Source organism: Tachysurus fulvidraco, chromosome 15 (assembly GCF_022655615.1).
Source record: "Tachysurus fulvidraco isolate hzauxx_2018 chromosome 15, HZAU_PFXX_2.0, whole genome shotgun sequence".
In the NCBI taxonomy this organism is placed as follows: Eukaryota; Metazoa; Chordata; class Actinopteri; order Siluriformes; family Bagridae; genus Tachysurus; species Tachysurus fulvidraco.
In genome coordinates, this window is record NC_062532.1 from 3,036,530 (window position 1) to 3,049,495 (window position 12,966).

The window sequence follows — 12,966 nt, forward strand, 5'->3', positions numbered from 1 at the left end:
ACCCAGTGAACCCCTTCCACCTGTCAGCAGACAGACAGGCAGGCAGACAGACAGACAGACAGACAGGCAGACACACAGACAGGCAGGAAGAGAGAGAAACAGACAGACAGACAGACAGACAGACAGACAGACAGACAGACAGACAGGCAGGAAGACAGACAGACAGACAGACATACAGGCAGAAAGACAGACAGACAGACATACAGGCAGAAAGACAGACAGACAGGCAGGCAGGCAGAGAGACATGCAGAGAGACAGACAGAGAGACAGAGAGACACTGCAGGTATTAGAAACAGCTTCATATTTAACTTTGTCTTGTAGAACATCAGCATGTTAGCTTTACTTAACACCTCTGTGTCAAACCTTCCACTCGTGCAGAAGAAAAAAAGAAAGAACAGAAAAAAGATCTAATATGATAGAAACACTACGGACTACAGACTTCTCCTTATCTCTCTCCTCCTCTCGGCTATTGGTCCGAGCAAATAAACCTATAAATCTGATTGGATGCTGAATCAATCGATCTCGTGTCCTTCGCCCCGCCTTCCAGCTCTGGCTTTAAAATAAGCCCCAAACGCACTGCGCCTTTCTCCGGAATCCCTTCACTTTCATCCTGCTGCAGGCACCATAGAGAAAAGTCACCATGCATGTGAGTAGTTTATTAATCCGCTTAATAAACGCTTATAATGCTTCACTGCATGTTGTGTTATTAACGCGGAGCCTCTTAATTAGCCTTAATTACTATAATTCAATTAAATTCAAGTTTATTTGTATAGCGCTTTTTACAATGGGCTTCGTCTCAAAGCAGCTTTACAGAACATAAACATAGAACAGAAGGTAAACAGAAGGAGAGAAAAAGAATTAATATAGTAAAAAAATCAAGATATATATGGGTTAATTATTATGACAATAATAGAAGAATCTCATCTGGAAGGGAGGAAGGGAAAAAGGAGGAATTGAGAAAGGGAGAAAGGGAAAAAGGAGAAAGGGAGGAGTGGAGAAAGGGAGGAGTGGAGAAAGGGAGAGGCTCCTCATGTAAAGACTGATGGATTTTTAACTCTAATGCCAATAAATTGTGTTACATAAATGTAACCTTTAGAGGCAACAGAATTGTTAATAAGACATGATGAGATTAGATTAACTTGTTTAAAGGTTTTCATCAAGTAATTAAAAAAATAAGTAAAAAAAATAAAAATATAACTGATTAGTCATTAAATATTTATTAGAGTTTTACTGCAATGCCCTGAGCCCCAAGTCCACTGTGGAGGAAAAACACTACATTTTCAAGCTATTTCAGTGTTTTTAGTTTTATATTAAATCCCACAACAGAAAGATTTCCAACTAGAACCATGATTTAAGGATCAACATTATATAACAAACCCTTAGAGAACCTGTTGAAGAGCCCCTGGAATCAGCTGAGGATTGTTTCACTACGAGTAAAAGCCTCAGAGGAATATTGTTTTCTTCGTTCGAGCAGGTTTGTGTTTGTGCACAACACTAAATACTCAGCACATCTTCAGGCCTAACATGAGCTACACACGTGCTGCCTTTTGGTCTGGATTTTTAGTCCAACGTTAAAATAATCCACACGGTCCTAATTTCTGAACTTACAGAACAGATCTGGTCTTTGTGTCCAAGCCGTCCCCATGTTTATGGTCGTGTAGTAAACAGAAGTCAGGAGGAGAAGCTGTTCATCACATTACATCCAAACTGAGTGTGAGGAAGTGCAGCTGCAGCTGACGCTCATGTCATCAGTGCTGACGTTTCTCTTACTGATGACAAATAATCTAAAGTTAACTGGAAACAAATTTCATCAGAATCAACCATTGAAGTTATCAGATGTGTGTGTGTGTGTGTGTTTGTGTGTTGTCACATATTTCCTCAGATTTAACACTACAGAGTCACAGGGCTTTGGCGAAATAAAGTCAGAGATGTGGCACTCACTCGAGACGCCATTTCTAAACTCAATGAAAAATCAACTTACAGCAGAGTTTACACTGCAGCAGCCTGAATAATGTGGAAAGAATTCACACACTCACACACACACACACACACACGCACACGCACGCACACACACATATATATATATATATATACACATATATACACACACACACACTCACACACACACACGCACACGCACGCACACACATATATATATATATATATACATATATACACACACACACACTCACATACACACACACATTCTCTCTCTCTCTCTCTCTCTCTCTCTCTCTCTCTCGCACACTTCCTTCGTCTTGTGGTTCCTCTTTATTTCTGTATCAGTCTCACATCTCCCCCTTTCCCCCCACACTTCCTGCCAAATTTAGCCTCGCTCCTCGGCCATCGTCCAATCCAGTCTGCTCTCGTGAGCCAGTTCAGATTCTTAGGCCAAGAAGAGAAGATTTAACTATTCCGTAGCCTTATAAATGTCATCATTTAGTTTATTAACTTTACACTGTAACACTAAACACAGTGTAATTCCACATATCACTATTGTTCTGCACAGGGGGCGGAGTTTGTCTAGAACAGGGCGTGTCTCAGTCAGATTCTGATCTCGATCTTAAAGTTTCCTGTGTGATCTCAGCCTGAGCGAGGAGCAGCGAAATCCCCTCAAACACACCGTGCAACCAGGACCAGCTTCAATATGGAATCTGATCTCTTGGTCAGAGACATGTCTGATCTGAACGAAGGGATGTTTTCTAAATAAAATGTTGAATAATGTTAAAGTTTCAAACACTGCTGTCATTTTATTACTCTGGCATCCTGTAACACTTTAGGATGTGTGTGAATCTTATGACCATGATTTAGTGTCTCATGACTTCAGTGTGTGACTAACTGTCAGAGCCCATGTTCTTCTTCTTTTACATCTCATTAACCTACAGCACTACACACAATATCTGCTTTTATCAGTCAGCATTTTCTATCCCGGGTTTGTGTGTTTGGGTTAAAAGTGGTGGTTTAGTATAAATCTCCATTTCACTACACACAGGTGATTTTAATGACGTTAAAGCTCAGCAGGAGGCAAAGAGGAAGGCCAAAGAGGAGGTATATGGATGTGATTAATGAGGATATGAAGCTAGTTGGTGCAAGTGTTAAGGATGCAGAAGATAGGGATAGCTGTAGAGAGATGATTAGCTGTGGCGACCCCTGAAGGGAAAAGCCGAAAGAAGAAGGAAGAAGAGCTCAGAAGCTGGAAACACGACTCTGAACAGCAGGAAACTTCACCTGCAGAAATATGGATCGGCTCCTTAAAAATAAACAGAAAGAAACACATTGTCCGTCTTGCTTTACATTCATCAACATTATTTAATGTTCCTGTAAGATTCCTTATTTAGAGAATAATGTTAGTTACAGAAACTTTAAGGTGAAGTGCAGCTGAAGTTTCTGCTCGACTGCTATCTCGCTCACAGCTGCTCGTATTCCACGCTGTAAAACTTTCCAGAAATTTCCAGACGGTGCCACATATGCAGGATATAAAACACTACTCTTGGCTCTGCACACGTTCTCCTGGTCGGAAAATCTGACTTCCATCTTGCTTATTTCTCGTTCTTCATCATTCCAGCTGCATTTATAAGATCTGCTGGAGTATAATTATCTTCCTGGCCAACTGTATGAGACGCTGCCAACACTGGTGTTGTGTCCAATTCATAAATATCTCTCGAGTGGAAACAGATAGCAGCTGAGGTGTTATTGAAAGTTGTTTTTTCTCTCTTTCAGGGTGTAGTAGTGAAGAACATGTCCTTTAAACCAGGACAGACCATGACAATAACCGGAGTCCCCAGACCTGACTCCACCAAGTAAGTCTTAAAAGTGTTATACATCTGCAAAAAACATTACACGGTCTGTTCTCCACAGAGCTGCTGAGTTCCGGATCGCGATTGGTCCTCAGGTGTTGATTAATCTATAACACAGGTTTATATTAATGCGCTCGCTCTAATACAGTATCATTACCATAGCAACAGCTCATTCACACGTAAACAAATTAAAAAAGGTAATTGCTAATATGGTGAAGGTTTTGGTGAGATGTGTGTGTGATGTGGTGAAGGAGTCTCCAGTGCTGTGTTACAGTCAGAGGTAAAGCTGGAACTTCACCAACATCTTCAGGACAGAGGAGTTTCTCAGTAACATGAAGATTTGAACTTGAAGAGAGAGAATAAAGAGAGACTGAGAGCAGAGGGAATAACGAGTGTTTATAGCAGCTAGAAGTCAATGTCTTTAGACACTGTGTAAATGTGATGTTTTCCTCCATATTTCCAGTTTTGCCATAAACATCGGGAGCAGTCCTGATGAACTCGCTCTGCACCTGAACCCTCGCTTCGATGCTCATGGAGATAATCGCACCGTGGTGTGTAACTCTTTCCAGGGGGGCAGCTGGTGCCAGGAGCACAGACCAGACGGCTTTTCCTTTAATCAGGGGGAGGAGTTTAAGGTGGGGCTTAAAAAATTATTTTCAATAAATATACATCCTTTTAATGACTAACATTTAAAACACTAAGACTTATTATACTGCCATGGTGTGGAGTTCCAATAAAAAAAATTTGCATGAGCTTTGTAGCTCCGCCCCTTTCCCAGGCAAGTCAAGTCACAAGATGTATTTGTTTTACATAAGCAGTTAATAAGGGGGAAAATTGTCAGGAAAAAAAAATGGCTCAGACACTCAACACAAATTAGTGCATCAAAATATAACCAGTGTTTTTAATGTGAGCCAGTGTGAACTCGGACCAGGTGAAAACCGATTGTATTTCCCGATTCAGGCAGCAGATGGCGCTACATCCGATAACCATATCTGTGTTTTTGGTATAAAAAAAAAATAAAATAAAAAATGAAACCCCTTTCTTTCTTTCTCAGATCTGGATCACATTCACAGGTGAGGAGTTTAAGATCAAGCTGCCAGATCAGTCAGAGATCCACTTCCCAAACCGCCCCGGCGCCGAAAAGTACAACTACTTCCTCTTCGAAGGCGAGGTGCGAATCCATGGTATCGAGATCAAGTAGCATGGATTTGATCGATGACACGATCAGACGTCTGTTCCCTTATTCAGCCAATCTGTGCTACCTTTCCTCTGCCTCATACGTCGCTGTGGTACTATGCAACTAAAACACTTAGTGAGAAGCTGAGAGAACATCACGTTTATTTCCCCTGAGATTCCGATTACACAGAGTAAACGATGACATTCATTTTTATTCTAAAGCTTTTTCTCTCTGTTTTAACATCATTCCAAAAAATATGCAGTTACATTTTTCAACGTTTTGTATCTGAAACTAAATTAAACGTTCTGTTACATCAGCCATATTTTGCTTCATGTTTTTATTGGAAATAAAATGATTCAAATAAGGACTGAACTGCTGGGCCCTGATTGGTCGTCAGGTGTTGATGAATTCTCCCTAACAGCAGCACTCCTTATGGATAAAGATTATCGTTTCTATGGTAACAGCTCATCTACAGGAACGTGTACTGCCAACACTTTATATTGTGTGTGGATGTGAATGATGTAGTGAAGGAGTCTCCAGTGTCAGGGCCTTGTTCCTGTTAGAGGTGAAGCTGCGGCATGAAGTTTTTCACATCTTCAGGACAGAGAAGTTTCTCAGTAACACGACGACAAGCTGATATTAGACATTTTATCTCAAGAGACAATAAAGAGAAGCTGGTAAATGGACGGCTGCTGTAACGGAAGTGACATCACGAACCAACTTTATTAATAGGACGTTAAATGTAACTATAAACAGGTGATAATTTTGTGGTCATTAATTTATTATCCACAGAGTTTCTGAGCTCTGAAGTGCTTTTGATGAAACCAGATACACTTTATGTTAATAAACACACTTCTTGGTTCTTGTGAGCAGATTAAACCAGAGTCATTAAAGTGGATTTAATATTCATGTTAATATCCGCGCGCGCATACCGGAAGCAGCTTGTTACACACCTGGCGTGCACGTGCGGGTAAACAGGATGTTCCTGTCAGTAAAGGGCTTTAAAGAGAAGTTTTACAGGTTTAAGACCTACCTGCTGTTTATCTGTGGGGTTTCATTCGGAGCCGGTGTGATTACAGCGTTTTACCCCAACAACACGAGTCAAAGTGCTCAGTCTGTGCAGGTGAACCATTAGGGAGCGTCGCTAAAGTGCGGGCAAAGAGAAAAGCGTATAAAGCCTTGTTGATCTCTCTCCAGGGGCAGTTCTAGGGTTTCATCTTTAGGGGTTTTATCCCTCAGTGAGAATCTAAAACAAGAAGAGTTTTATATTATATATTATATGACTACACAGTAAGCCAAAAGTTATGGTATTGTTTAAAATGGCAAAAGTGGACACCAACATTTTTATGCATGATGTAATGATGTCAGTCTTGAATCAGATCAGTTCATGTGTGTGTGTATTCTCTACAAACAGTGTGTCCGATGAATGACGTCATTAATATAAAAATATTCACAAGACAAAGACCAAATCAATAAATGTTATTTTTTATTTAGTATTGTATAGATTGTTTGCATTAATATGCGCGTGCCTGAGCTTCTCCGTTCTAATAAAGCAGACAGCTGATGACGCACTTTACAACGCACGCGCGTGAAAGCAAAGTAAAAAAATCGCTCTTGGATAATAAATAATTTTCTTTCCCATCGACGACATGTCCTGCATTTTAATGAAATTTTATGAAAATAAATATTATACTTTTAGTATTAGGGTGACTGAGATCACAGACAGGGGGCTGGAGACCCCCTAAAGAAGGGCTAGAACCGCCCCTGACTCTCTCATCACGACATCTGTTATCTGATTGTTCTTAACTTGACATGATAATCTCTCTCTACCTACTTAAATCATGTTTTATTTTCCAGTTAAGTCTGTAATGTAATCGGATGTCATTCATTAAATACGTAAATAGTGTAGGTTATTAAGATATAAACATTATAATTGTTGGTTTAAGAGGAACATAATTAGCTTTAAGGTGAGAAGAATAAGTCCACGTCATCAGAGCGTGGACTAGTCTCTTCATGTGAGAACTGTTATTATTCCCTCACAGTGCTTACAATCTCTTCTTTGACTTCATTTCTTCATGAATTCTGAAGTGTCCTCGTTGTTTTGTCTCTACAGTGAGGCGTTTTTTTATTCCTCTCATTTCTCTCCACTGTTTTTTATTTCATCCTCAGTTTGCTCACACAGCGGTTAATTCCAGTCAATTTGACACTCCGGTGCTAACGCTTCCAGACGCCGCTACTGATCCATGTGCCTCAAAGCCCAAGTTTAAGCAAGAAGAACGTGGTCTGCATTTTTCCTCAACTGCAGTTAGGCTTCCTGACATAGCGCATAGGTTTTAGGATTCTTTTAAATCGGTTAAATAAATGCTAAAATGTACACATGACTAATCTAACTTACTGATAAACTGTGACAGTGAAACACTGAGCTGGTATTTATGAGGTTACTGCACCCAAACTGACGCTGATTATTTATAGCTGTAACGTCTCAGTGTTTTATTCCTCTTATTCCACCACATCAAATTTTCAGCTTTTCACTGTCTGGATGAGTAAACACACACACACACACACACACACAATGCGCTCTGTTTTGTTTCAAGTTTGTTCTTCTGTATGCTACTTAATCTCATGAAGTGTTTCTGTAGCAGAACGGGATCCACAGATACTTTTGTTTAAATGTAGGATCCTTAGTTATCTAAAGAACCATGAAACTTCACCCTCAAATTGAATCTTAATGAACAAAATGAGTTGTGCATTTTAACAGCTTGAGATTTCCACAGAGTGCAAACTGTTCTTTATAAACTCCACCTGCTCTTTCTGTACTGCCACATGAGTGCTGTTCAACACAACCAGCTTTACGTTAATGACAATTAAAATAAAGCTCTGACATTTTGGGAATTTAAAAACTAACTGGTGTAAAATACAACACAGTGGTTTGGGTTAAATGTGAACAGTGGAGGCCAGTTTTCTGTCCTGGCTGCTCTGTGTGTGTGTGTGTGTGTGTGTGTGTGTGTGTGTGTGTGTGTGTGTGTGTGTGTGTGTGTGTGTGTGTGTGTTTAAACAGGCAGCTGAGAGAAAATAGGTGTTTCTTCTCCTGAGGATAAAGGAAATGCTTTTACACACCTCACAGCATTGTATTACACACAAGAAAAAAACCTGATGAAACGATGCAGGAACGTAGGACTCGGGAGATTGGCGGCTTTCTCAGGACTGGAGACTGCAGATGTGCTGAGACGTGGGTTTTATTCCTGTCTGCAATGCTCCAAATGAGCTTTTAAACACAGTCTGAATCCTAAGGGTCACACCTACAGCGTTACAGGAAATTGAATTTTTGTGGACACTCAAGGCTTCATGTGAGCATTTTAGTGTATTTTCTTTTTTTTTTTTTGTACTCGAATAACACACATGGAATTAAGCAGGTGTCCTGAGGGTTCTTCTGGATGTGAGTAAGCTTCCTGGAGCATGTGCTGACCGGACAAAACCTATTTTCATGCACTAACTCAGTGTGTGTGTTCAGACATCAGTCTCTCCCGCTGTGTGTCTGTTCAGCTCTGGTCTGAAAACCCTGATGTGTGAAAACCTCTGCAGAATTTGCTGGAAAGAAAATGCAGCACAAAGCCGGAGTCGGAGATCGATAAGCGTCTTCCCGAATCCCACAACACAGCGACGGCGTCGATATCAAAACACACTGTGCTCGGCAGCTTGGTCCACATCTCCTAATTGCTATGATAAATAATATCAGCTCAGTCAGAGAGCCAACAGAGAGAGAGAGAGAGAGAGAGAGAGAGAGAGAGAGAGAGAGAGAGGGAGAGAGAGAGAGAGAGGGACAGAGAGAGAGAGATAGAGGGACAGAGACACAGAGAGACAGAAAGGGGGAGAGAGAGAGAGAGAGAGAGAGAGAGAGAGAGAGAGAGAGAGAGAGAGAGAGAGAGAAATGGTTTCTGGTTTCTGTGAAACTTTGTGTTCCAGCTTCAACTCTGTCTGGTACACAGAGCTCACACTGGAGACTCCTTCACCACACACACACACACACACACACACACACACACACACACACACACACACACACACACACACACACACACATTTACTGTAACTTTTGTTTTGTCTTTTATCTTAGCTTGCTCTCAGAATCCAGCATTCAGTCTCTGTTACTCTACACATTCAAATAACTTCTCTGATTTTAAAGATCTGTGATGTAAAAGGTTTAAAACCAATTTTTTTCATGATGAGGAACTTGTGGAAATTCCTTAGAGGTGGAATAATAGAACAAAAAGTCTTCAGATAAATATTCAATTGAATTTTCACACGTTCTTAATCACACGAACTCTACTCCACTTTCCTCATTACACTGGTGTTCTCGTGAGTAACTGAGGAACTGTGAGGAACTTCATGAACACACCGGCTCGTTAGTGTGGAACAGAGTGTGTGTGTGTGTGTGTGTGTGTGTGTGTGTGTGTGTGTGTGTAGGGGTGAGCAGTGTGAGATGAAGGTCAGCCTGGAACAAAAGCCAGATTTATCAAATAAACGCTGCTGATTCTGTTCCTGTAAATATTTACTTGTTTTATTTCCACTTTTTGTGACTGACTCAGTGTTTGGGGTTAAAAAAAATCAGCCGAGTTTAATTGGCTCTGGTTGTTTGTGCTTGAGGGAGGTTTCTATATAAAGTTGATTTAACATGACTGTATATTTCAGCAAGAGAACTTCCTCCTTGGAGGCAGATCATAACTTGCACTTTTTATGGCTATTACAGACTTTTACGCCTTTACGACTTTTACGATGCTAAATGTTACGCTAGCAACCGTATGATTGAAGAGCTCTCCAGTTATCTTCTGAGCAGAACCTGAGTAAAACCCCACAACAACCCTAATTCCCAAATGAACCTTTAAAGAACCCTTCTCTAACCCCGCACCATGAAGATGCCGTCAAACAGTCCACATCTGTTCTGCCGACAATTCTCAGAAAATAGTATTTTGAGCTGATTAGAAATTAAGGCTCTTTAGCATCCAAACAGAGTTCTACATAGAGCCTTTAAAGTAACTGAAGAAGGTTTAAGGGTGTAACTTGAACTTCTCCCCAAAAAAGAGTCACTATGTTGTAAATGTCTACATGGACCCTGAAGGTTTCCTACAGAAGAACCGCTGAAGAACTCTTAGAGGCTCTGACAGAAAGAGGCTCTTCTGATTGGTGGAACAGTCTGTTCTATTGTTCTGCGTAGAACCTTTAATAGTTCCTACAGAAGTTCCTACAGAAGGTTGTTCAACCTTTTAAGTGTTCCACATTTTTATGTCCACTGAAAAAAGCCCTTTCTTTAAGGGTTCTTTAATAAGTTCTACTGAGAAACGGTACAATTAAAAGCTTCATCCAGAGCAACATTTTTTTTATCTCATTTTATTCAACTGTGTAATTGTGGGTTAAGGGCTTTGCACAGGGGCCCAGCGGTTGCAGTTTGGTGGATCTGGGACTCAAACTTACAACCTTCCAAGCAGTAATTTAACACCTTAAGCACTGAGCCACCACTACCTCATCTAGTTACCCCTCCCAGTTCCCCCATGTATAAGGCTGACTCTGTATGGCAGGGTTAAAGCTACAGAGTCACACTGATTTACAACAGGATACATTCGGGTATCATTAGCTATTTAGCTTGTAATGTTGTTTTTGTGCTAAAATGTTTGAATTGTTTTTGCAGTTTGGGACTCGTCCAGACAGAGTGTGTTTCCAGGACATGAGTAATGATGGATGGCCGAGTCGAGGCGGCCTTCTTCTGCCTCCAGGTGATTATGAATGCTGTCACTGCAAATTAGCATAATCACCTGGATCTCAAGGACCAGAGGGAGCTGATTAAAATCTGGCTCTGTGATTTTAGAGTCCAAAACCATACAGCATTCCATTCCTAAAGGGAAAAAATGTGAGGGCTCTGATTTATCTTTACAGCATTAACTGTGAGGAGTCCACACACCACACCGGACTTAATCAGAGCGGCAATAAACATCCCCACCATTAAGAATCAGTTCTGTTAAAAAGACACCGGAGAGATGACATCACACACTCAAAATTCTACTGACACAGACATCAGAGCTCTCACACACCTATTACAGTCTGAATCAGAATCAAATCAATTCTTCTCAATTCAATCGATTTGTGTGAGTGTGTGTGTGTGTGTGTGTGTGTGTGTGTGTGTGTGTGTGTGTGTGTGTTCTTTCCCTCAGTGTGGTTCTTTAGTTAGGTGAGAACACCGCATTAACACTTGGGTTTGAAAGCGTGCGAGCAAGATGATCTCGGGCCAATTCCAACTGAGAAAATCATTTGACACCGAATCGACTCATCTTCTGGTAGGGAATCAAACTGTAGAGCTGTACAGTAGAAATGCTGTGTGTTCTAGAGAATTTGGAGAAAACGAAGCATTTTTTTTTTTTTTTAGCATTTCTACACATTTATTGACTTGTCTATTGATGTTCAGTGTGAAACCGAATCCAACTGCAAATGAATCAAAAGAATCACTTTAGTTCTGGTTCAGACTCAGCAAACAGACAAATGGCTGTGGAAGATTCCTGATTCAGAGTTAAAGGCTGTGGATCTTAAACGATTCTCAGTGAGCAGCGAGTCTTTGAGATTTATAGAGCAAAAACATGTAAAACTACAAAAATCACGGATTTATTTACTTCATTACGGGTGACTGACTCCATGCTGCTGACGTGATGAAGAGAATTTCCTGATCTCAGACATTTCATCTTTGAGATTTAATTGGATGTTTCACTAATTATAACCTGTTTCACTAATTAGAACTATTTAAACACTTCTCTGAATACAAATTTCCCCTCGAGCTGATCGACATCAGGGCCATTTATCAGGATGTAAGGCTACATAACTCTGGGGTTCGTAGATGAACATTTTTTGTACATAAATCTAATTACAGCAGGACAAAACGTGTTAAAGGGAAACTATTCTCACTTATTGTCTTGATAAGATTCGAATTACAAGCTCACTTTAATATCCACGCTCCATGATGTATACAGTGCTTTTTTTTTTTTTTAAACTCACGACACCAGTTTGGTTCCTTGTGGAGAAATGATTCCTTTTTTAGGAGCTAAAAGCCCTTAATCATCTAAAGAGCCCTTTAAGAATGCCTTATTCTCAAAGTGCCTTTTTACACCCGGTCACTTCGTGTGTCGTCTCTGATCCGATATCCTTCTGATTAGTTAAAACTGTCCCATTTACATTAGACCACATAAACGCGTCTCGGCGAATCGGATATCGATCCGATCTTTCTACTCCCGCCCAAAATGCTAATATATTTGATCTCATTTCCGGGGTAACTGAAATGGAACACACTTTGGTGTATGTGGTTGCTACAAAAAACAGCATTTACTGTTTGCTGCATTTTCGCTGGCGGCAGCAGCGCGTTTTAAGACCCAACGAGACGCCTGGGTGAAAGATCGGAGCAGCGCTGGTGGGAAAACATATGTGTTTCTGGCGCGATGCACGACTCACGAGTCACCTGCGAGTGACGTAGTTCCGTTTGGGAGGAGTATAGCGCTGACGTATGTGGCTCGAACAACCACATTCATTTACACCTGTCCAGTTTCATCTGAAACGCGTCCCAGACCACCTCCTGAAGGGGTTTGTGCCATCGGGTTTATATCCGTCTCCAAAACGTTTCGGAGGGCATTTAGACCTGGACTTTTTACCATCGGGTAGATATCGGGTCACAGAAAACGCAGGGAGTGACCAGGTGTCTAAGAAAAGCCCCTAAAAGTGTAGACAAAGTGCGCAGAGTCGTTAACGTTAAATCGAACCTGGTCATCAAACACATTTTATTGGTTGCTGCATGTAATCATGCTCCAGTGTTTTAGCCCATGGGGTTTGTTATGGTCCTGCGATCGGTTCTGCTTCCTAAAAACATAAAAGTAACAAGAAGGTCAACTCTGTAGAGCTGAAATCACACATCGAATATTAAAAAGAAATAAAAATGCAAGAGCAAAATTAAAGTCCATGATG

At 40.8% G+C, this 12,966-nt stretch overlaps 1 protein-coding gene and 1 long non-coding RNA gene across 3 annotated transcripts in view; one reads left to right on the forward strand and one right to left on the reverse strand.

Moving 5' to 3' along the window:
* The window catches only part of LOC113635056, a 10,648-nt gene extending 4,433 nt beyond the window's left edge, over positions 1-6,215 (reverse strand). The window contains exon 1 of one of the 2 annotated variants that reach the window (XR_007137964.1): positions 6,008-6,215. This is a non-coding gene — a long non-coding RNA (uncharacterized LOC113635056). Of the gene's footprint in view, positions 1-1,608; positions 1,805-6,007 lie in introns of those variants that run through there. The other variant, XR_007137965.1, reaches the window with a different exon arrangement.
* Positions 572-5,294, forward strand: LOC113635054 (beta-galactoside-binding lectin-like). The gene is made up of 4 exons (XM_027134276.2): positions 572-646; positions 3,721-3,800; positions 4,261-4,432; positions 4,852-5,294. Exons 1-4 carry the CDS (start codon positions 641-643, stop codon positions 4,996-4,998), a joined length of 405 nt encoding a protein of 134 aa, XP_026990077.1. The 5' UTR covers positions 572-640; the 3' UTR covers positions 4,999-5,294.
* Positions 6,216-12,966: the final 6,751 nt, after the last annotated feature.

Bases quoted from the DNA above. Each gene is read 5' to 3' on its own strand.
- LOC113635054 (XM_027134276.2), top strand. The intron at 3,801-4,260 runs GTAAGTCTTAAA...CCATATTTCCAG, and splicing joins CCCAGACCTGACTCCACCAA to TTTTGCCATAAACATCGGGA. The intron at 4,433-4,851 runs GTGGGGCTTAAA...TTTCTTTCTCAG, and splicing joins ATCAGGGGGAGGAGTTTAAG to ATCTGGATCACATTCACAGG.